The sequence below is a fragment of the Anabrus simplex genome, chromosome 5 (genome assembly GCF_040414725.1).
Source record: "Anabrus simplex isolate iqAnaSimp1 chromosome 5, ASM4041472v1, whole genome shotgun sequence".
NCBI classification, from domain to species: domain Eukaryota; kingdom Metazoa; phylum Arthropoda; class Insecta; order Orthoptera; family Tettigoniidae; genus Anabrus; species Anabrus simplex.
In genome coordinates, this window is record NC_090269.1 from 343,493,785 (window position 1) to 343,520,260 (window position 26,476).

The window sequence follows — 26,476 nt, forward strand, 5'->3', positions numbered from 1 at the left end:
TCCAATACTGGAGAGAAAAAACAACAGCCAGAGCTTCAAGTTCAGTTATGGTATAGGACTTTTCGTGAGGTCGTAGTTTTCTACTTAGAAACGAGAGGTAAAGTCTGTAATCGGGATCTTCAGGTCTCACTTGATACAGCACTGCGCCTATTCCTACAGAGCTGGCATCACACTCTATGAAGAATGGAAGAGAAAAATCCGGATAAACTACTTTAACAGAGTTTTTCAACATGTCCTTGGTGGCAAGGAAAGCTCGTTCACATTCCTCAGTCCACTTCCATCTATTATTCTTAAGTAGTAGTTGCTGAAGAGGAGCTACCGTCTCAGTATAATCTGGACAGTGTTGAGAAAAGAACTGACAAAGTCCTAGGAATTGTCTCACGTTTTTAATGCGCTGAGGTCTAGGAAAGTCAATGATACTCTTAATCTTGGCAGGGTTAGGTTGAATTCCATCACCACTAATTACATGCCCTAAGAATAATACTGATGTTTGGAAAAGCTGACTTTTCTGGGCATTTATCTTGAAATTCTTCTTCTCCAATTCCTGTAGGACCAGATTGGCATCTCTCACGTGCTCTTCGAAAGTTCTCGAGGCAATCAAAATATCATCAACACAAATCGTAGTTATGTCCTTTACGTCATCTGATAAGTGTTTTTCCAGGGCTCTGATCAGAACAGCTCCCGAGTTCTTAATGCCAAAGGGCATTTTGTTGAAAACGTAGGTCCTATTTTCAAATAAGAAGCCTGTGAAAAGTCTACTTTCAACATCCAATTTTATATGATAATATTGTGCCATTTCACCGTTCTATAGTTGCCGTATTTGGAACAACAATGGCGCTCCAGCCATTAAAGAATTAAGATAAAGCAATTAGCAGCGGCACGAGCTGAAGAGGCAATAAATTCAACCGGCAATCACGGAAAGAACCACTTTTAGAAGGCGGTGCGAAAGAATGACGAGAGCGGATTATTTAAATTGATTATTAAAAAAAAAGTCTTCCATTAGAACAAATCTCAATTCAGCACGGCATCGAAGTAAGACGGCATCGCATAAAGAAACCAGTACTTATCGGATTATTTGATCAGTTATTGAAGATAAGATCAAATCTACGATAACCTGCTAAACATCAGCTGTGATTGACGTATACGCAAGATTAAAGACCAGCTGTTAAGAAACGTCAAGTTGGATCTATACTACGTCACGGTTGGGCTCGGAATATTTTATTTGCCCGATACTGCACAACGTCTAGAGAGCTGAATTAAACGGAAAATAAAGTGCAATTCTAAAAGCACGTAAAATTCACACCGTTTTGGCGAGCAAGGCAGCGGAGATAAAACGATATTTAGAGCTCATATAAACAAATTAGACGTACCAGGAAACAAATATATATTCGCATTAGCACTACTGAGCAATTTACAGCATGCATAAATCAACTAATGCCTTGTGTTTTTCTGTCCTTGACGCAATGAAGACCGTCATGATGTTCTAAGAAGCTGAGGCAAAGTCTACTCTGGCTATGGTGACGCTTCACGAGATGGATGATCCAGGAGGGCAGTAATCAGCTGTGATGACGAAATGGACCCGATTACTAAGCCGAACCATGGAGCGAGGCCTACCATCCCATGACGATCAACAGCGAGATGGAAGTCAGTCTCCAATAAGCAAAGTTAAGTCCCCATTTGAGTCGTGTCGTAAGTAGAAAACCTTATTCTTTTGGTCATAGTATTTTGTGTGTGCATAGTTAATATACGAGTGTGCTTACAAGGAGATAGGTATTCATCTGAAGATACCGTAAATCCCAAACATAGGCGTTAAAATACCAGTGAATGCCGTTCGTAAGTTTGTCTATATAGTAGTGGAGAAGTGATTGATATTTTTCATAATTTGCTGTCAGTGAAGTGTTAGAATATTAAGAGGAAGTTAATATTTATATGCGTGATGGCTTTAACAAATAATATGCGTAAAGATCGTATTTAGGGAGTGTTACGATAAAATATAGTGGCACAATTTTAAGGTTACGATGTGCTGATCTTTGATACTATGACAGTATTGATAATGATTTATATATGTGTAGGTTATGGCACATGTGTGGCGCATTATGATGAAACAAGTGCTTTGATTGTGAATGCTACGAGAATTGAAATGTTAAATGGTGAATATAATAAGTATATGAGTTGATAATATATTTTGATGGTGATAGTTATTGATATTTAGGAAGTTGGTTATAGTATTCTTCGAGAGATGGTAGTATGTGTTGGTTGCACATGCTAAGGTATAGGTATTAAAGCACACTGTTTTCGATTGCTATTTGATTCCCTAACATATATATAATACAGATTAGGATACGATCTAAATGCCATCAGAATAGAATTAATTGAGTAAGTAGGATCATCAGAAGAGCCAAGAGGCCACCTACGTCAATATTTAGGCCTTCACTGACATACCTACGATTATTTTCATGCATTCCCACAGACGGCAATTTAACTTGTGATTTTATGGGAGCAACTTAACCCATCACTGGTAACATAGTCTTTCATATGTGGATTTTAGATGAAGTTAGAGTCTTCCTATGTGTCAATTTTTCCTACCTATGGTATTATTCGTTGGAAGATTAATTATATACACTTGGTAATGCTATGTTAGGTCATATACGCACTTTAATTGAATTTCAACCATGAAATAAAATAATAATTGAATGATTTTTAGTCACATAAAACTTACAATGAAATTAATTTGAGAATTGCTTACGACTTAAAGTGGACTTAGATTTGCTTATGTGGAGGTTACTGGAAACGAAATATGAAACATGAAAATTTTGAAGCCTTAACTAGAAAAATTCCCTAATGAACTGATATTAATTTTCTCACACGATTTTTTTTCTACTGTGCGGACATTGATGTGAAGTGTTCAGTCGAGTGATATACATTTCTTTAATTATATGTGAATGTAGGTTCACACGACTGGATATTGGTAATTTTGAGAAGCAATTTAGCTTAATATGGAAAGATTCCAGATCTTAATTAACTAATTAATTAATTAATTGATTAATTATTGGCCACCTTCTTTGCGTTTTCACATTTTCAATTCAAAACTAACTTGAACTTTGTATATAGTAGGAAGTATAGCTTGTTTTATTTAAACCTTAAGGATGCATCCAATTTTTACAATTATATAGAATAATTTTACTTGATCATATAATTTATTTATTTTTCTTTTCTTTTAATTCCCTTGGATACTATTTAGTTAGGACATAATTCTTTGACAGGCCAGGACTAGAATTCAGATGAAGGAGGCCTAAGTTCATTTATTTATTAGAGGTTTTCCTAAACCTAGTTTCTCCAATGCAACATGAGTAAATCATTTAGAAACTGATTGCGTAGGAAACCAACTACAGTGTGAATAATTTTTCAAGACATCTTATTCTAACTTCAACTTATTCTTAGACCAATTTATGAATAAAGCTGAGTAGTAGAAACATTTTAATTCTTTCAATGTCTACTTAGAATAAGTATTAGATATAAGCTTACCATGAATATTTCTGATTGCGATTATGACGATGACATGTACGGAATCCTTGACAAGCCATGATAGTCTGATTTTTACGATAAAATGCGGTATCATACAAATACGGTAACCGACTGATAGCGTGTTGAAGACGTTCATCTACGTAGGTTGGGATCTACCGTAAGCCATTGGTGTTCTTTCTCACTCGGAACTCACAACCCAGCAACATTTGGCAGATGAGATTATTATCAAGAGTTAGTCTGGAAACTTGTGCATCCCACCTGGACGCGGGAGCGGTGCAATATGAAGAAGTTCCATCAAGGCAAATAAAGAAATTCATGCCGTGGAATCTTCTGATGATATCCTTAAGTAATGGAGGACGGTCATATTCTAAGGTCAGTCGGTCATTTAGGACACTCACATCAAGGAAAAACCTGATACCGCCGTTAGGCTTACGCACTATGGCCAATGGATTCAGGTACTTAGTTAGGTAAGGCAAAATTATCCCATCATCTGCCATTTTATGAATTAAGTCACGAACTTCTCAATATTTCTCGGGGACGGGATATGGTTTCTTCTGATAAGGGGACAAGTCATTTACATCAAGATGATATTCGTAGCCAGCTATCTCTCCAGGCTTGTCATCAAACACACACATGCAAATTTTTGTAGAACATCATTTTTAGCCTACTCTAATTTTAATTTTCGTCGCTATAAGACCTATCTGTGTCGGCGCGACGTAAAGCATCTAGCAAAAAAAAAAAAAAAAAAAAAAAAAAAAAAAAAAAAAAAATTTCGGGTCTTCAACCACACTGGCTATTGACATTATATAATCCGGACCTATGATGGAGTTCTCATTGCATAGGGACTCTGCATCGTCCTCATTTTGGTCACCCTTTCTACTTTCTGCTATGGCTGGCACAACCTCGCTTACAGCGGGCTTCATAATGTCACCACCGGCTTCTTCGAAACGGGCTCCATTCTCTTGAACTTCCAGGTCGCTTCGTCCTACCAGCTGTAGTCCTACGGAATTATTCTTTAATCCTACGAGGTTGGCGTCATAGTCAATGGTTCCTTTGTATTTGATCATAAAATCTGATCCAAGTATTAAGTTGAAAGTAAGACGTAATACTACCAAAAATGTGTTCAAATGTCTGACTGTTAATTTCAAACTCTAAAAATGCCTGGGATTTACACTTTACAACTTTATCAGGAACTATCCCTCTTACTTTGATCTGAGCTGCAGGCAATAACAAAACATTGTTCTGATTTTTAATCGAGTCTACAAGCCTATCAGAAATTAAAGAAGCTTGTGCTCCAGAATCGATGAGCGTAATCACCTGTAGGTTGCCTGTGCGTACTGTTATGACAGGTAATGAACGGGTAATGATTGGCCTTGGTGTTTGTGCGTCTTCGAATAGTAATTCGGAATCGTCAATGTGCCAGTAATCCATAACAGCAGTACAATAGTATGAAATCTCGTCCTCATCGTGTTCTGTAGTCAATCTCCCTATTGTGAGATTGGCGTTTTTTTTTTAATAGCGCCTGTTGATTCAGGATCAGGTGATCTTTGTTCTCTTGGTCTGAATTGACGTTGGTATTCCAGGGACGTGGCTCCGAGCTCATCAGGATTACGATTTCTCTCCCTGACGTATTCCCGTGTATCCTTCCATCTACTTTCGAGTTCTCGTCGTCTGGACTCACGATTTCCTTCAGGAGTGCTTTCACGCTGTCTCCATAAATTCCTAGGTTGGTAAAGGTGTCTATCCTGATTCCTCTAACGTCTAAAATTCAGGAATCTGGTTGGGTTGGTAGGGCTTAATCTGCCTTCTTCACGTGTCCTGGGTTCCTCTCTCTCCGGCGGTTTTATTTCCGCAGAGTTCGTATTTGTTTCTCGACTCCTGTTAGTTTTCGGACTAGATTGGATATTAGCCGTATCTAACCTGCGCAAAGTAGCGTCGAAATGTTCCAATGTTTTAATGTTGGCAGCGACTAGTATCTCTTGAACATGAGGCGGATATTGAAGTGTCAGGATCTGAATGAGTTCGCTATCTGGCAAAGGTGGATCTAAAAACTGTAATTTTTTAAATTGTATTAAACAATAATCTGAATATCGGGAAGCATTGACTGAAGTATTGTATTTACTAGAGTAGAGTTGCATCTTGACGAGGTGTTGTCTTTCAGAATCCCAAAAGCGTTTGAGAAGTGCCTTTTTAAAGTCGTCATAGTTTTTAAAGTTGCTCTTAAAAGCTATGAACCATGACAAGGCTCGTCCTTCTAGAAGCTTGGATACTACTCTAAGTTTTCTATCGTCATCTACCCTATTCTCTTCCAGGTAATCATCGACATTTAACAAAAATTCTCGAGCAGTATACTCGTCACGTCCTGAAAATTTGACTGGTTTGTCATACATACATACATACATTATCATTATAGACTGTTATGCCTTTCAGCGTTCAGTCTGCAAGCCTCTGAGAATTTACTAAACGTCGCCACAATCCTCGACTTGCAACTAGTGTTGTGGCCTCATTTAGTTCTATACCTCTTATCTTTAAATCGTTAGAAACAGAGTCTAACCATCGTCATCTTGGTCTCCCTCTACTTCTCTTACCCTCCATAACAGAGTCCATTATTCTCCTAGGTAATCTATCCTCCTCCATTCGCCTCACATGACCCCACCACCGAAGCCGGTTTATGCGTACAGCTTCATCCATCGAGTTCATTCCTAAATTAGCATTTATCTCCTCATTCCGAGTTCCCTCCTGCCATTGTTCCCACCTGTTTGTACCAGCAATCATTCTTGCTACTTTCATGTCTGTTACTTCTAACTTACGAATAAGATATCCTGAGTCCACCCAGCTTTCGCTCCCGTAAAGCAAAGTTGGTCTGAAAACAGACCGATGTAAAGATAGTTTTGTCTGGGAGCTGACTTCCTTCTTACAGAATACTGCTGATCGCAACTGCGAGCTCACTGCATTAGCTTTACTACACCTTGATTCAATCTCACTTACTATATTACTATCCTGGGAAAACACACAACCTAAATACTTGAAATTATCGACCTGTTCTAGCTTTGTATCGCCAATCTGACATTCAATTCTGTTGAATTTCTTACCTACTGACATCAATTTAGTCTTCGAGAGGCTAATTTTCATACCATACTCATTGCACCTATTTTCAAGTTCCAAGATGTTAGACTGCAGGCTTTCGGCACAGTCTGCCATTAAGACCAAGTCGTCAGCATAGGCCAAACTGCTTACTACATTTCCACCTAACTGAATCCCTCCTTGCCATTTTATACCTTTCAGCAGATGATCCATGTAAACTACAAACAGCAAAGGTGAAAGATTACAGCCTTGTCTAACTCCTGTAAGTACCCTGAACCAAGAACTCATTCTACCATCAATTCTCACTGAAGCACAATTGTCAACATAAATGCCTTTGATTGATTTTAATAATCTACCTTTAATTCCATAGTCCCCCACTATAGCGAACATCTTTTTCCTCGGTACCCTGTCTTATGTTTTCACTAGATCTACGAAACATAAACACAACTGTCTATTCCTCTCATAGCATTTTTCAATTACCTGGTGCATACTGAAAATCTGATCCTGACAGCCTCTCTGTGGTCTGAAACCACACTGGTTTTCATCCAACTTCCTCTCAACGACTGATCGCACCCTCCCTTCCAAGATGCCAGTGAATACTTTGCCTGGTATATTAATCAATGAGATACCTCGATAGTTGTTGCAATCCTTCCTGTTCCCTTGCTTATAGATAGGTGCAATTACTGCTTTTGTCCAATCTGAAGGTACCTTACCAACACTCCACACTAATTTTACTACTCTATGAAGCCATTTCATCCCTGCCTTCCCACTATACTTCACCATTTCAGGTCTAATTTCATCTATTCCTGCTGCCTTATGACAATGGAGTTTATTTACTATCCTTTCCACTTCCTCAAGCATAATTTCACCAACATCATTTTCCTCCTCCCCATGAGCTTGGCTGTTTGCAACACCACCATGGTGATTTCCTTTTACATTGAGAAGATGTTCAAAATATTTCCTCCACCTCTCCAGTGATTCCCTAGGATCTATCATGAGTTCACCTGAATTACTCAAAACACTGCTCATTTCCATTTCCCTCCCTTCCTAAGGTTCTTTATTACTGTCCAGAAAGGTTTCCCTGCTGCTTGACCTAGCCTTTCCAGGTTATTACCAAAATCTTCCCATGACTTCTTTTTGGATTCAACAACTATTTGTTTCGCTCAGTTTCTTTCATCTACGTACAAATCCCTGTCTGCCTCGGCCCTTGTTTGGAGACATTTCTGATAAGCCTTCTTTTTACGTTGACAGGCTGCTCTCACTTCATCATTCCACCAAGATGTTCGCCTTTTCCCATCTTTACACACAGTTGTTCCTAGGCATTCCCTTGCTGTTTCTACTACAGCATCCCTGTATGCCACCCATTCACTTTCTATATCCTGAACCTGCTTACTGTCTACTGTTTGAAACTTCTCACTAATGATATCCATGTACTTCTGTCTAATTTCCTCGTCCTGGAGATTTTCTACTCTTATTCGTTTGCAGACAAATTTAACTTTCTCTACCATAGGCCTAGAGATACTTGGTTCACTACAGATCAGATAGTGGTCTGCATCATCGAAAAATCCCCGGAAAACTCGTACATTCCTAACAGATTTCCTTAATTCTAAGTCGATTAAGATATAGTCTATTATGGATCTGGTACCCCTAGCCTCCCACGTGTAGCGGTGAATAGCCTTATGCTTGAAGAATATATTCGTAACATCTAAACCCATACTAGCACAGAAGTCCAGCAAGTCATCCGGTACTTTAATGAGGGTTGTTGTGCTGTGTACTTCCCTCGATGAACCAGGAATTGTGACGTCAGTGGTATGTTCTTTGAGTTTAATTTGATTCACTTCTTCAGACAAATTCTCAATTTTGGAATTAACTGAGGCGTCTAAATCTTTTATTTCATTTCTCAAGTCAGTTTTAATGACTTGTATGTCTTTACAGAAAGCAGCTATCTGGGTATGAGTGCTGTCTAGCTGTCCTGTAATACGCTTGTCGAGTTCTCCTTGTGTGCTCTTAATTAATCCTATCTAGCTTCGTAATTTACCCACGTCGTTCTTTAATGCATCTCGCAGGTTTTCCTGCACCTGAGCTAGCTTTACTTGAGCTTGTGAGATGTTACCATGGGATTCTTGAAATTCAGTTCGTAAATCTTTGAGTTCGGTGGAAAATGCTTGAACGGAAGGAAGAACATTTCTAAGATCTTTGTCTAAAGACTTGACGACCTCTGTCTTTATTTCTTCCTTGATAGACTCTAAGTTTTCAACAAAGTGATCCCGCATGTTTTTCAATGTGGCTTCGACTTGTGCACCAGAATCAGTAAGTTTCTTTTCGAGGCGAGTTCCAGCTTCATGGAATCGTTGCTCGATAAGGGCACTGGATTCAGTGAGCCTTTTATTAATGACTTTATCGGCCTCTGCAAACTTAGTGTCCAAGGTCCTGTCAATTTTAGAAGTTAAGTCTTCGACCTTGCTATTTGACTTAGTTAACTGCGCTTGTAGTTGAGTATTTTGTGCCTGCATTTCTTGTTGAAGTTGAGTATTTTGAGCCTGTAATTGGGAATTAGACTCTACCATCTGCGCCTGTAGTTGTGACTGCAGTTGAGAATTAGAGTCAACTATCTGTGACTGTAGTGCAGTTATTTGTGTGTTTATTTGAGCCTGCAATTGGGAATTAGACCTATCAATCTTAGCATTCTGATCGTTAATGCTAAGCCTGAGAGCTTCGATTGCTGCAAGTAAGTTATCCATGTTTCCGGAATATTCGAATAAGTCAAATACAACAAGTTCTTCGTGTTCGTAATAGTTGCAGTCGAATCCTGTACTCAAGTTGAAATTTATTATGACGCAAATCGAACCCTGAGTGTTGCGGTTATATCTATTATTACTGGCGCATCATCTGTTATTATGGCACGGCTCCAAATCGAGCCCCACGTTGGGCGCCATCTATTATATATTCTATCCTCTCTGTACCAGGAAAAGTTTTTGGGGAAAGGGCGTGAGTAGGACCTCAGGGAGTGGAACTTGGTTTTGGAGCCGATACAGAGTAGGATAGACTCGCAGAGCGAATAATAGATGGTAAAATTTTTTTTAACAATTTATTAATTCTTTACCCTGCAATATGATTATTGGACTCAAATATGGCATTGAAATTAAAAGTTTGAACGAAATCTTCCTGAATTCTGTTCATGAAAATTAAATGAATATCACTGATTCCAAAGTCTTTCATATGTGAGAAGACGAGGTATTAGATTTCCACCTAAAGTCTTTCTAAATACGAGCACACACTTGTAATTGCAAATTGACATGAGAAATTAAATTTCTGTTAAAAGTTTTCAGTTTTTCAGTTTGTAAACCCTGATGTAGAGCACACTTGAAAAGCCTAAAGTCTTTTTATGAGATATGAAAATTAAATTTGAAAATTAAATTAATCACTTCTGAGAAACTATGAGAACTCTGAAATATTTGTTCACTCGCGGCACTGAAGTTACCACTGTTCAAAATTAATGAGAAAATTTTAGTCAGTTTGTTACTACTCACTTAATGAAAGAAATGTTGCTACAAACGTTGAAGGATGGACATCTGGAATGTTCCATGGAGAATCAGGATCGGCGGTGTTCCCTTAACACACCATGTTGACGTCCCCCGATGAGGTGATGACGGCTGGAACTGGATCGTGTAGAATTGCAGCACGTTAAGGTGATTTTTCGCACACGAAAAATTCACTTAGTGCGAGTAGTTATCACTGACACTGTCATTTACTGTTGAACACAGTTTATGGCGTAATTGAACTTTAAGACGTTAAATGAATAATCACAGTCCTTCCTGTATGAAATACTATTTAAAGTCGTAACTGAAACGTCCATAATTACACAGTTGACACTTGAAAAGGCAAATCATAGTCTATAATCACAGTCTTTGAACACGGTCATTAAGTCACTAAGGATTATTTTCTGATTATCTTGTTATTATAACGTCATATTACCTCAGAAAAAGTTCTTAGTATTCACCCAGATTACTACTGTAAGTCGTATACTAATATGGCGTGAATAAAGAAATACAGTTCAATACTCGAAAAGAAATGAGTTCTGGTAATTCTACACATTAGTTTCTGTAGAAGTTTAATATCATGTGAAGTAAACTAAGTCTACACGTAATGATATATTCTGTGAACGTTAAATATTTGGTATTTGCACTTCAATAAGTTCACTCGTATTATATTCTCAAATGTCATTAGAATTAGACTGTAGTCGCGATGCGATGTACTAAATACAGTGCGACGTCTTTTATAATTTTGTCGGCGATATAACTTCGTGTTCCGGAAACGCGACGGCAAGTACTTTCACCGTGACTGCGCGGACATCCTGTACGAGGGTCGGTCTTTCCTCTGTCTCACTCACACACATCTGTGTACTCGTCCTTGTACTGCGCTGCTCTGCTTGTTAGCCTTGACATATATATGCCGGCGCTGGGAGGGGTGGTTTCTCTTGGCCATGTGACCGTGAGTGTATAATTTTCTTAGACTTTAAATTATTATAACTCAACAACCATGGGATGGATTAATTCGAAATTCACAGGGATTAACTTTTATGACGTCCGCTACAATTCAGCATTTGTCCCGTTGAAATTGATTAAGGCGTTGAAAAGCTTGCGAAAAGAAAATTCTTTTCGAGAAATATCTCTAGGGGAGGTGAGCTTCGAGAGACAGGTGACGTCACTTGACTTCGCCTAGTGCACTCGTGAAGTCTGGCACCTGCTGGAACATTCCTTTATTTAAATGTTCGTACGTCGGACGGATATTTTATGCTCGAATAACGTTTCTTTCGATTGATATGGGCCAGGACATAGGTTTTCCTGGTACAGTATATTTTTCCAGACAGTAGGTCCAGTATACACACATGCGTCCATTCTCTCGGTCATTTTCGAAATTTGTTTTTCACTTTTTCTCACCGCTATGTGAAAGGAGGCAGAAATTGGACTTCTAAAAAAATTGCAGCGTTACTATTCATCTCAGCGACCCCGAAAAGAATGGATTCGACACTATTTTCGATTACTTCTACATCTCACCCCGTCGTAGGTGTGCTAGGGTTGTCATACGTCCACGCAGTTTGTCTCCTGATAATAAGTCAAAGTGACCAAGTTTTTTTGAAATTGCTCCCGTAGTCCCGAAACGTATGGATTCAACACTAATATCGGTCATTTTCAGTCTTAATTACATTTCGTCCCCTTATCTAAGGCTTCTAGGGGTGTCTTTCCCCCTCAGTATTTTTTTCAGGTAGTAGGTAATATTTGTATTAAGTTCTGCTGACAGTTATACTGGAGCGTACAAAAAAACATCCTTAATCTCGGTTTTTTGGATATTTTCTGTTCTTGACTCCTTCTTATCCGCCTGGCAATTGGGGATCAACTTGGACTTAAACGACAACAGGAGTGTCACTCCTCATTTCAGCGACCCCTAAAACCATGCACGTGACATTACTTTCGATTATTTTATATCTAACTCCCCCTAACCCCCACCACAAAGGGGCCTGAATTTGGACTTTAAAAGTCCAGAGTCCCACTATTCATCTCAGCGACCCAGAAAACTGTGGATTCGATACTATTTCCGATGATTTATATATATACTCACCCCTCGTCCCCCACCCCAAAGGGGACTGAACGTGGACTTTTTTTTTTTTTTGCTAGGGGCTTTACGTCGCACCGACACAGATAGGTCTTATGGCGACGATGGGATAGGAAAGGCCTAGGAGTTGGAAGGAAGCGGCCGTGGCCTTAATTAAGGTACAGCCCCAGCATTTGCCTGGTGTGAAAATAGGAAACCACGGAAAACCATCTTCAGGGCTGCCGATAGTGGGATTCGAACCTACTATCTCCCGGATGCAAGCTCACAGCCGCGCGCCTCTACGCGCACGGCCAACTCGCCCGGTGAACGTGGACTTTAAAAAGATTAGAAGTGTCATTATTCATCTCAGCGACCCTGAAAACTATGGATTCGACACTATTTTAGATAATTTTATACATCTCTACCCCTTCCCGAAGGGGGCTGAACTTGGTTTAAAAGATTCCGGTGTGTCACTATTCATCTCAGTGACCCCGAAAAGTATGGAATGGACAATACTTTCGATGATTTATATATATATCAGACCCCTCGCCCCCCCCCCTCCGCCCCTAAGGGCACCTGGGGTGTCTTACCCTCACGTGGTTTGTCTCATGATACTGAAATTCCGGACTGCCGCTATTCATCTTAGCGACCCCAAAAACTGTGGATTCGACACTAATTATGATTATTTTATATATCACTCCCCCTTGGCCCCCACCCTAAAGGGGGCTGAACTTGGAATTTAAAAATTCCCGGGATGTCACTGTTCATCTAAGCGACCCCGAAAAGTATAGATTCAACACTATTTTCGATTATTTGTATATATCACTCCCCCGCTCGCCCTCCTCACATCAAAGGGGGCTGAACTTGGACTTTAAAAAAATCGGAGTGTCACTATTCATCTCAGCGACCCCGAAAAGTATGGATTTGACACTATTTTCATTTATTTTTATATATGACCCCCCCTTGCCCCTCACCCCTAAGGGTTCCTGGGGTGTCTTATCCCCACGTGGTTTGTCTCCTGATACTAAAAATCCGGAGTGTCGCTATTCACTTTGGCGGCCTCGAAAACTATGTATTCGACACTATTTTCGATTATTTGTATCTTTCACTCCCACCTCGCCCCCACCCCAAATGGTCTGAACTTGGACTTTAAAAAAAATTGGAGTGCCACTATTCATCTCAGCGACCCCAAAAAGTATGTATTCGACACTACTTTCGATGATTTTTATATCTCACGCCCCCCATCCCCCGCCCCTAAGGGTTCCTGGGGTGTCCTATTCCTACGTGGTTTGTCTCCCGATACTAAAATTCCGAAGTGTTACTATTCATCTTGGCGACCCCGAAAACTATATATTCGACACTAAATAGGATTATTTTTATATCTCACCCCCCTTGCTCCCCACCCCAAAGGGGGAAGAACTTGGACTTAAAAAAATCCAGGGGTGTCACTATTCATCTAAACGACCCAGAAAGTATGCATTCGACACTACTTTCGATGATTTTTATATCTTACCCGTTCGCCCCTAAGGGTTCCTGGGGTGCCCTACCCCCCACGTGGTTTGTCTCCTGATAGTAAAAATCCGGAGTGTCACTATTCATCTCAGCGACCCCGAAGAGTACTCCACACTCTTTTCGATTATTTTTATATATCACTCCCCCCCTTGCCTCCCACCCTAAAGGGGGCTGAACTTGGAATTTAAAAATTCCCGGGATGTCACTATTCATCTAAGCGACCACGAAAAGTATGGATTCGACACTATTTTCGATTATGTGTATATATCACCCCCCATGGCCCCCCACCCCAAAGGGGGCTGAACTTGGACTTTAAAAAAATTTGGAGTGTCACTATTCATCTCAGCAACCCCGAAGAGTATGGATTCGACACTATTTTCGTAATGTTTATATATGACCCCCCTCGCCCCCCGCTCCTAAGGGTTCCTGGGGTGTCTTACCCCCATGTGGTTTGTCTCCTGATACTAAAAATCAGGAGTGTCGCTATTCACTTTGGCGTCCCCGAAAACTAATATTCGACACTATTTTCCATTATTTGTATATATATCAGTTCCCCCTCTCCCCCACCTCAAAGGGGCTGAACTTGGACTTTTAAAAAATTCGGAGTGTCACTATTCATCTCAGCGACCCCGAAAAGTATGGATTCGACACTATTTTGGTTTATTTTTATATATGACCCCCCTCGCCCCCCCCCCTGCCCCTAAGGGTTCCTGGGGTGTCTTACCCCCACGTGGTTTGTCTCCTGATACAAAAAATCCGGAGTGACGCTATTCACTTTGGCGACCCCGAAAACTATGTATTCGACACTATTTTCGATTATTTGTATACATCAGCCCCACCCCAAAGGGGGCTGAACTTGGACTTTAAAAAAGATTGGAGTGTCACTATTCATCTCAGCAACCCCGAAAAGTATGGATTCGACACTATTTTCATTTATTTTTATATATGATCCCCCCTCGCCCCCAGGGGTGTTTGGGATGTCTTACCCCCACGCAGTTTGTCTCCTGATACCAAGTCATAAGTGTATCAAATTTGGTTCAAATCGCTCCAATGGTTTAGGAGGAGATGTGGTACAAACCCACCCACCCAACCACCCACATACATACAATGACTTTTATATACAGTGGAACCTCGATTATCCGTTCCCGGAACATACGTTTTCCCGGAATATGCGTTCAAATTACGTGGTCCCGCGAGCATCGTAATCAAATCACGTTGTAAAAGTCCCGCATTATCCGTTCCTCGAAGAAACGATTTCCCGGATCAACCGTCTAGAAATTCCAGTCCCATCAACACTAAATCCTCGGTCAATCGTTTTTTAATAAACTGTATCTCACGAAAAGACGGTTATGGCATACTTGTGGATCTTGGCGTTAATGCCCCGTCATTGCGATGTTTAGTAGAGCAAGTACTGTACCGGTACTGGAACAGCGATCGGCGGTCAACTTGCATAAGGGACCATCTTAGCATCGCATTCGGGGGGTACTGTTTAGAGAATCTCGTTAAATCATAAAGCAGACAGTGGCCACAACAATTGTAAGGAGACACGGCACATTTCGACAGCTCTGCTTGAAGACGGAACGAGTTTCGTCAAATGTTCGCACTTATAAAATGCCCATATTATGTCCAGGGTTAGATGTTTATATTTTTACACTTTTTCGATCGTACTGCCGAACAGGTTTTCGGCACTTTGCTCAGGGCACTGTACAGTAACTGGGCTTTCAGGCAGGAATCGAAACTGCTTCTTCTTAACACAAATTCAGTACTTTTTATATTATCGTACATGATTATGTTAGCGAGACCAGAACAGATTTTGCACCTTACATTAAAAAAGAAAGCCATGGGAGGTCTTGGGATTGCCTATTACTGTTTAAGTCCTAATGTAAGACTGGGAATTTTACGTTTTCGTGTTAAAATACCAAAAACCGCAGTCGTTTTATTTGCACACGTTACATTTAAATCGTTTGCATCATTTCCAACTCGTACTGACATGTGCAGCGAGCGCGGTTTCCAGATGAACTCAAGGTCACGAATAATCGTAATTTCTGAAGTTGTGATGATATTTCTTTTATCTTTCCAATTTGACTGGATTTGTGACGGGCAGAATTGAATATAATGCATTCGAGAACTTTTAAGGATCGATACTTACATTCGAAACCATGTTTTCGAGTTCAACATACATAACCTTTAAAAGTCAATGTAGGCCTAATTTGCACGGTACGAGATTTCCAGAAACTGACTACGATCAGTATACCGGAGACCAAATCACAATGAAAAATTAAGAAATGAAGGGATTTCGCCATCATGTTGGGTGCTATTGTATCTAAGGTGCTTTATTTTATTAGATGAGAGGATTAAAAACTACTTGTGGTCGATTAACGTTTGGCTTGGCGTTATTAGATTTTTCAAGAGTTTGGCTAGCCTAATCAAAGTCGCTGAACTGAAAGAAGTTTTCACGGGAAACTCACTAAGTTTTCCCCGGTAAAACTCAATGTAAAGTATCGAGATTTTGACTCGCGTACCGGTAATTAATGCGGTTTCGCGGTCCAACACCCCTGCTTCTCATCCAGATGGCCCGGGTTCGATTGCGACCAGGTCAAGCAATTTTACCTGGATATAAGTCTGGTTCCAGGTCCACTCAGCCTACGTGATTACCTTTAATTGTGGAGCTATCTAATGGTGAGATGGCGACCCCGATCTAGATAGCCAGGAATATCGGCCTAAAGGATTCGTCACACTGACCATGCGTCACCTCGTAATCTGCAGGCCTTCGGGCTGAGCAGCGGTCACTTGGCAGGCAAAGTCGCACTGGGGCTGCAGTTTGGTTTGGTTTAGGAGTTTTTGTACGATTATAATTATACATATTTCATTTTTGTGATGTTTAGCCAAATTGTTGATGGTTTTCATTCATTCCCGGATTTTCCGTTTTCCCGTGTTGTACGTTTTATTTTCATGGTCCCTCGAAAAACGGAGAATCGAGGTTTCACTGTATATAGGGCTGAATGTAATAATACACCAAGCTTATATATGCAAAGAGGCCTTCTGTCAGATGGAAAGATGATGGGATCATTTGAGCTGATATTGCCATGGTTACGGCCCGTCATTTCTTGATCATATCCTACAACGGGGGTAGTGTGGTACCAATATCTCAGAAATGGTTAATTTTAAGGCCTTAAAACATGATTTTTGGGATCGCATAGGGACTTACCGAATTTTGGCCCTTGCATCATGAACTTAAAATGAGCTTTGTCTCGTACTCGCACAGTAAATCCAATATTTTACCTACATTATCCTATGATAATGTGCCAAAGGCCTAAATCTAGGGAATTGCTGGCAGACAAGTGTTACCTGCAGGTCCCTAAAAGGTAAGCATAAAAAACATGATTCAGATTGGTGAAATGGTATAGAATCGTGCAAATAGAACCAGCTTTTGGGTGGTCAGGCCGTGTGCTTTTGCAGAGTTTTGCCCAGACGTCCCATTTAGGCTCATCAGTTGGATTGGTACGCCCTTCTAAGACTCTACTTGCTAGCAATCCTTATTTGCTAACATGGCGGGACCACGCAGTTAGTCTATCACGGCTAAGCAGAGTCTTGGAGGTGCATGCCAATCCAACTGACAAGCCCAAATGGCACGTTTGGGCAAAACTCTGCAAATGCACATGGCCTAACCACCCAAAAGCTAGTTCTATTCCCACAATTTCAAGATCTGCGGCCGTGAAAGACATTTTTTTGGCATCTTTGGAAATGGTATAGATTTGTATAAGGAATATATATACACACGAGAGAAATTTGGATGAATGAGGACAAATATATAGTGTCATACTTGTAGAGAGCCTTCTGTTGTTTTCTTCTCCAATATGGAACATCCCAAAGTTGCAAAGGGCCATCAAATTTTCTTGATAATGCAAATTGCTCCAAGGATTCAACTTCCTGCTTTTGAACAGGTAGGGCTGGAACATTAAAAAGCGTACAAAAGGTAATAATAACAATAATAATAATTAATAATAATCATCATCATAATATGATTTCCTTCCAGCAGTATGAACAATCCTGTTTCAAAAGTTATTACCTTTATCATGAAGACGATCTAACATACCACGTACATTTTCTAAACTACCAGCCATTTTTGTCTGCATTGACATGTCAGCAAAACTGCTATACCCAAGATGTTTTGCTTGTTCTCTCCTATAAAACAGAGACAAAACACGAAATCATTTTGAGAAGATTTTTCAAGTGTGTGTATATATAAACAAATATAAAAGTCACAGGAAATGTTAAGAACATAAATTAGAACTTCTGGTCTTTATTTAGGATACAGCATATGGTCTTCTAAGATTAATGAATACAATATTGTATAGTAAACAGATTATTTACACCCTCTCCACAGAGTTTTCCTCCAGAACTTTTGCTAACTGGAACAAGATTTTTTTTTTTTTTTTTTGGGTTCAGAAAACAAAATAACTAGCTTCGGTAAACAACGATTTCATCAATACCATGCTTCTTCTTGATGAATGGAAAAGGATTTTACCACATTTCTTTCTTTGCTAGCGGTTTAATGGCACACTGACACAAACAGATTTTTAGTGAAAGTGGGATAGGACTGGGAAAGGTGGTAGCTGTGGCCTTAAATAAAGTACTGCCAAGTATGAAAATGGGAAACCATGGAAAACCATCTTCAAGGCTGCCAATGATGGGATTCGAAATTGCCATCTATCACAAGCAAGCTTACAGCGGCATGGCATGTAACACATTACCAACTCCCTCAGTTTTATCTCTCTCAGTTCTGAAGATAATTTAGTAACACCCAGAAAACAAGAGCAACTCTACTAATGGACTATTAGAATAGAATTATGGAACAAGTTTCAAATACACCAGTTTTGACAATATCCATAATTTGAACATTTTACAAAAAGTGAATGGAGTAAGAAAGAATAGGTATTTGTATATGTACCACCACCCTCACCACCACCACCACCACTGGAGTACGGATTCAACTCATGCAGGCAAGAGTAGTTAGTCAATGAGAAAAAAATTGCCAGCAGAAAGCTTTATGCTGCCAACATTCATTACAGGAGATCTGTTCATTACGCAGTGATGATAAAATTATTCAGATGTGAACCGATACTATATTCTTTTAAATAGTAATTTATTTAGCTTCTTGACAACTTCTATTTTTCAGTCCCTGCCACTTGTTTTATAACTTGCTCTTCTGGGATATTTTATTTGTGAAATATATGTCAATGTATTTCCGAGCAACATGCTTCGGAAACCTTGAGTAATATTATCAATGACTACATTTGCTAAACTCCCAAAGATCAGCTGATTAGGTTAATTTTTCTTCTTTTTCTTCTTCTATGTTTCTATATCCATAGTACTAGCGGCAAGGAAGGACGCAGGAACCTATTAGAAACTGGTAAACTAGCAATTATGGAACAAGAAATGATGCTTCCTAGAATGAAAACCCTTGGTATCTGTGAAACACACTGGAATAAGGTAGGTCACTTTGTCTTTGAGGAAAGTAATGTAATCTACTTCTGTGGAAATGAAAATAAGAGCTGTAATGGAGCTGCAGTCATTATTCAAAAAGTAATAATCTCAGGAGTTATTGGATATAACCCGATTAGTGACCGGTTTCTTTCAATCAAACTCAATTCAACGCCTAGCAAAATAAATATACAGGGTCTCTCATATAAACTAAGTCCGCCCAAGGACATTTTTAATCTCCGATATGCAAGCTGCAGTATTGGAGGCGCTCGTATAGTTCTTTCAAGCAGCGTGCACGTGTTCGATCTCTCAAGCATCACTGAGATTTACAATATTAAAATTCTTCCACCGTTTTGCTACTTTTTTATTTGCCTTTTAGCAAATTTTTATTTGTCAACAGTACATGTTTCGTTCCTACTTAGGAACATCCTCAGCTGTTATTAAAGCTTCGGTGAATTGTTAAGATATTAAACATGTTAATTTGTACGTACATTGCTTCTCTTAAAAACTAATAAAATACCAATTAAATTAAATATTAAAAACAATGTAGGGGTTAGTGTGTTAATGATATGAGAACAGATGATTACATAGTTGGTCAGCTTAAAAACTATGTCTATTCATTTGAATAGTTGTTAAAAAAATTTTCATTTTGTTACATGTAACGTCGTGTATGTACAGGTGCTGTGAAAGATATAGACTATCTACCATTTCTATGAAGATGAGATGAGAGTATTAAAAGACGTGCAAAAGACGAGAAAACAAATACAAAAACTTTTTCTTCTGGGGATTATTAAATAACAACAGTGTATTAAAAAATGTGTAAAACACCAGACAACAGTTATAAAAACGTTTGCACTGGGGCTCATAAAAGTATGAGCGCATTATTGCAGATCAAACACTCTTTCTAAAACAAATGTCAACTGAAGCCTCATATTTCGGACCAATGGGTTATTAAAGATTTTTTCTGGCAATGAATTACTTGGTGGTTAAACTCGGCCATGTGTCAGAGAATGACTATGACCGTCAACTTCAATGCGACAACACTTCTATCGACTACAGTCAAAACTCGAAAATGCGAGTTTCAACGTACGCACAACCGTTGAAAGATGTGGATGCCTGTCCACTTACTGGATTTTAATTTCATCTTCATTAATCATCGATTTCACGACTTTTTCAGTATCCATACCACAACACAAATATACACCACACTAGTGTACTTCACATGATTATGTTCCTAATTCGTACGTATGCTATCATGCGACAAATATTTGCTACCCTTCACTGTATCACTCAACACAGAATACATTTCTAACTTCTGAATGGAATGTGAAATACAAGCACAAATGGGCTTACTGGGTTATTCAACAATATCAATGAAAACCAGAAAGCAAAACTGAACTTTCTTGAGGCTAACGGCTTGCTTCCCGAAAGTGTAAATTAACCTGCAAAGTTCAAGCTTCAAGCCATTTTCCGTTTTCGCACAACTTTCCCAGACCTGCCTCCTGTGGCAAGGGCTCTAATCTGTGTTGGAAAGCACGTTCCTTTCACAAGGGATGACGAAAAACATTTTCAGGGCTAGGAAAAATGCGATCATTTTAAGCGGTAATAGTAAACATGACACGATAACTGATGTATTTTTATGTAGATTTAATACGACGTGAAGCCTCCAGGGCTCAGGCGGCAGCGCACCGGCCTCTCACCGCTGAGTTCCGTGGTTCAAATCCATGTCACTCCATGTGAGATAGATAGATAGATAGATAGATAGATAGATAGATAGATAGATAGATAATGCCTTTATTGGTGGCGAAGTTAGGGCTCAAGGCCCTCTCTTACACTTAACCACTAGACGAGTATACATGTACATAACTTACACAGTACTTACAAATACAAATAAAACAAATAATATTAATAGCAAAGACAATAGTAATAATATAAAAAATGACAACAAAAGAATCCTTAATTTTAAAATACACAAAGTAAAATACACTGCAATAATCCGTTCATTCATCCCATTCATTCTTTCATTCACTCAACAATTATCCAGCAAGTCAGCAGGATCTACTCAACAAATACTCGCGGCACACCACTTTAAACTTGCGATGAGAGGGATTGTCCCTAATGTTCGCAGGTCGCAAATTCCATGCCCTGGACGCAGAGATTATAAAGAAGCAGTTGTAAGCAGCACTGCGGTTTATAGGTATGGTAAGAGAGAAGCCAGATCTCGTATTGTGGTCACGATATGAAGAGAGGTAAGAAAAAGGTGAAGAAAGATAGTTGGGAGTATTAGTGGAAAGTATTTTGTGCAGAAGTGATAACATGTGAAATTCACGGTGCTGGTGCACTCGAAGCCACGACAATTCCTTATAATATGGTAGTAATGGGACATTCGATTCATTTTACTGAATCGATTCATTTGATTCCGTTCACGTTACTGAATCGATACAGTGATCCGATTCACGGCTCATTGGTCACCGCTCCTACTGCATCTGTGTAGTATGTGCTGGTAAGACAGCAGCAACAGCATTCAGTGCTCGCAGCTGCCATCTTGTCTTCATACTATGAACTCCTTTCTTAGAAAAAATGCTAGTTACTCTAATACATCGAAGGTTTCCGGTAACGCAGGGTGGGAAAGGTTAGGATTAGGAAGGTAGCAGCCATGGCCTGAATTAAGGTACAGAGCCAGCATTTCCGGGTGTGAAAATGGGGAAACTACGGAAAAACCATCTTAACGGCTGCCGACGGTGGGATTCGAACCCACCATCCCCCGAATGCAAACGCATAGCCACGCGATATTAACCGCACGACAATTCGCTCAGTCCTTTTTAAAAAAAAGTATTTTTCTATCAGCTGAGGATTTTTTTAAATCGTCATATTTTGTATAGGCAACTCGAGATGTACAGTAGCCCGCTGGTTTTCTGATTCAACATACTGTTATTGCGTCTGTCCACATATGATTGAAGTCTTGTGCAACGATGTGACATATGAACTGAGAGAATACTGAGCCGTTCTTCCCAATATAAAACAGGTACTTTTGAGTGGTCATGACTCATGAGCATGACTCATAGTCATAGGGCAGGCTAGAGTCGAGTTTAACTGTCAAATGTCAACTAAGTTATAATACTAAGATTCATTAAACTAATAAATAGTATAACCTAATAGCCTACCTACTTACTAGCTACTTCAGAATTATGTTGTGACTACCTTTTTAACACTGCAAATAAATCCATCTATTATTTAAACCTCCCTGTAAGAAGAGGACAGTGAATGCAAATGGGTATTATTTTCAAATGAGCTGAGCTCGAGAGTCCATTATAGCATACGATTCTTTCAGTCTAGCATGTCTCACTGTATGTCTCGCTGCAGCGGAAGCTCGGCTCTCCGCGTGTCCAGTGAGCCGAAGGAGCCGTGTGTATCATGTGTCTCACTGAGCCGCGCTCGTTCACGATTCTTTCGATGTGCCATGATTCACTGTATGCCTCGCTGCAGCGGAAGCTCGGCTCTCCGCGTGTCCACTGAGCCGAAGGAGCCGTGTGTATCATGTGTCTCACTGAGCCGCGCTCGTTCACGATTCTTTCGATGTGCTATGATACACTGTCTCGCTGCAGCGGAAGCTCGGCTCCCCGTCAACGTCCAGTGAGTGCGCCACTCAGCACTGTTCGCTGGGAGTAAGCTGAATCGTGTGCCGTGAGCTCGCCTTTCCTGTGAATCGATTCACTCGGACACTTGAATGAATCGATACACCGCTTCGAATCATGCATTCAGTAGCCAACACTATAATATGGTGATATGTGAGCATCATATCGCAGATTAAATATATATCTTACGCAGCTATTGAGGCTTCGGTCGAGTTTCTTGTTACTGTCACAGGTAATTTCAGTCAACACAGTGTCACAATAGTCAAGTACAGGTAGTATAAGAGAGTGAATTAGTTGTACTTTAAGTCGAACCGAGAATGCATTGCAGAATCGCTTCAGAGGATATAAGCATTTGAGTACTTTATTACATGTGCTTATCACCTGTTGAGTCCAATTTAGGGTCTAAGTCATAATAATTCCTAAGTTAGTCACTGAAGTAGAGTAGGGTATGATTTTATTGTTTAAAATTATTGGAGAGATGTCCCGTTGCTTAAGGGAATATAGGTTTTTACTGGTACCAATAATAATAACTTGAGTTTTATTCGGGTTTATTAGTAAACTGTTTTCATTTGCATAGTCACTAAGATGTTTTAGCTCGGAATTTATTTTAGTAATTGCAGTATCAATATCACTCGGTTCTGAATGACAGTAAATTTGTACATCATCTGCGTACACTTGCACTTTGCAGAATTTAAGAGCTTTCGATATATCATTAATTTGGATGATAAATAACAGTGGTCCCAGGACCGACTCCTGAGGGACACCAAGGGTCTTACTTTGCCACCCTGAAGTCACATTTCCCACTGTCACACGTTGCCGGCGATTTTCAAGGTAAGAGGAAAAGAACCGAAGTGACACACTATTAAAATTTAGTTCTCGAAGTTTGTGCAGTAGTAACTGAGGGTTGACAGTGTCAAAGGCACTACTGAGGTCTAATAATGTCAGTACAGTCACGTCCCGTTGATCCATTGCATGTCTAATATCATCTGTCACTCGTAGTAAAGCTGTCGCAGTGCTATGTCCTTTCCTGAAGCCGGATTGGAAGGGATTGAGGAGGGAATGCTTGGTAAGGTATTCAGTAACTTGTGTGTGAACTAGGCGTTCAAGTACCTTGGATAGGGGTGGTAGGATGGATACTGGACGATAATCTGAAGGAGAATCTAACTTGGAGCTCTTCGGGATGGGTCTAATTAGTGCATCTTTCCAAACATCTGGGAACACTCCGTTTGTCAGGCAGTACTTAAATATATGTGTTAGTATTGGCAGAACAGCTCCCAAGATATCTTTAATCAGCGATATAGGAATGTCATCATTACCTGTGGCATTAGATGTAATAGAGTATATCACACCTTTAACTTCATTCAAAGTGATATTTCTAAAAGAGAATTGCTCATCCACAGAATGCTGTTGAAACAAGGGTAGTGAACTTTTAGGGAAGGAGGTAGAGGCTATTCTTGGCCGTGCGAAATAATCATTTAAAGCCTCTAGTGATATGCTTGGTACATGTTGTTCTACGGTTTTACCTATACCTTACGTACGTAATTTACTCCATTTTTGTCTCGGGCTGTTAGTGTTCATCAGTTCCTGAAAGTATTTATATTTAGAGTTCCTAATTAGTTGCTTTGTTCTGTTTCTCAGAATCCTGTACCGCTCAAAATCATCTGTGTCATGCGTCAGTTTGTATTGTCTGTACAGTTTGTCACGACTGGCCATAGCAGATCTTATCTCGGCCGTTAGCCACCCGGATGAATGGCGAGTGATTCTTACCTGTTTCTTAGGAGAGTGCTTATCAATTTCCAGTACCATTGAATTGAATTTGTTTACTTTAGAGTTTATGTTCTGAAAATTACGTATACTGTCCCAAGGCAAGTTATATGCATCGTGGCGTAGTTTATTCCGGTCCATATGTCGTAAGTCTCGTATTGTAATGTAGCGTGGTTTGTACTTAGGTATTCGCGTAGAGTAACACATGTACAATAGGTCATGTGAAGAGATGCCAGGAGCAGGAATCTGTCCGTGTTTAATTACTTTCCAGTTTTCCCTGTCATATTTCATTCCAGCAACACTCTCCAATATAATTTCATTTCATCTGTCATTCATTACTCATTGCCCCAGAGGAGTGTGACAGGCTTCAGCAGCTGGCACAATTCCCATCCTCACCACTAGATAGGGGCTTTATTCATTCTATTCCTGATCAGGTTGAATGACTGGAAACAGGCTGAGGATATTCATTTTCAATGCGACGTCAATCGGGACTTCGAATTTACAAGGTGCCAAGCGAGAAATCGTCATAATGAGGAACGTATTAACGAGGTTTCACTGTATTATATTGCATCTGGTAAAATTCCGGAAAGGCTATTTCCATGTAAATTTATAGCAAAAAGGTTAGCAATGCTCTACTGGCACTTGAATATGTTTTTCATGATTCATATAAGGTTAAGTTAGGTTAGGCGACGCTGTTTGAATAAGAAAAATGAAACGATTGCCACAGAAGCCACTGGAGTTATACTACTCCAATTTTTAAAATGAAACTGAACATAAGCTTTCACGTCTCAGAATTTAAAAAATAACTAACAAGTATACCTTAGTATGAAAATAAGCGAAAACGTAAGTACTGAACAAACGGATTTCCGCTGCATATCGATTTTGATGTGTGTGAGCTTTATACCAGAATTTTACAAAAGTCAGATATAGTGACAATCCGCTTTAGTGAGAAAATATTTCACTGTTATGAATTCTCACTACAACGGACTTCTACTGTATTTTCTTCTACTTGTGAGGACGTTGCCTGAAAGTCTGGCCGTGCCTTTCAGTTACACCCTCTATGTCTTTCTCATAGTTTTCAAAGTCTTCTGAGTTATTGAAACGGAAGAATTGTTTTTTATTTTTGACTAATTTGCTTTTGCTCACTGGCCACGACTCTGATCCTAAAATACTCTTTCATTAAAATGTTTCTTTCTTTTTTTTCAAACAATTCACAATGAAATAATAGTTGGTCTTTCATCACTGAAATCACATCAACATATTGGACAATCCACACTACTGAAATGATGTAAACAAGCTTTCAACTTCCCATGCCCTGCAACCACTGCAGTGAAATCTGGCATTAATGAAATTTTTTGGGAATGTCTGTCTGTCACACTAGGGAATAATGATTTCATTACTAAAACTTTCACTGTTTGATTCTATTCACTTAGCCATTTTTGTAAGCCCTCACCTCTCAATTTTTTAATTGAAACATTTTCAGGAATTTTGCTATAACACACACTAATTTTACAGTCGTGTGTAGCTTCTTTGGACAAATAATCCATTAGCTTCGTACATCAATTCCCAGTATGATTTTTAACCCAGGTTAACATGACTGCCCAGATATTGCTAGTGAGCATTTTCACTTTCAGTTTCATTAAGATAGTTGTTAATGCATTTTAATGAGTATATTATTATTTTACTGCCACTAAATATCACAGATTTCTGTAGGATATTTTTGTTCACGAACAAAGTTTCAACTAATTTGAGAGCTCTGTATCCTAGTCACTTTCATATACTTAAAAGATAAGAATGAAACAGGTAGAAGAAAGTATATTCAAAACCCATACCAGAAGATAACAGCACACTTGAAACACCATATCTTATCAGAAATGGAC

The 26,476-nt window shown here is 39.5% G+C and overlaps 1 protein-coding gene across 1 annotated transcript in view; it reads right to left on the reverse strand.

Annotated features, from left to right (window-relative positions):
• The window catches only part of LOC136874892 (uncharacterized), a 213,949-nt gene that overhangs the window by 105,814 nt on the left and 81,659 nt on the right, over positions 1-26,476 (reverse strand). The window contains exons 7-8 of the mRNA XM_067148597.2: positions 17,783-17,898; positions 17,537-17,663 (exon numbers count right to left, since the gene is read on the reverse strand). Of these exons, the coding sequence (XP_067004698.2) occupies positions 17,537-17,663; positions 17,783-17,898 (243 nt within the window). The remainder of the gene's footprint in view (positions 1-17,536; positions 17,664-17,782; positions 17,899-26,476) is intronic.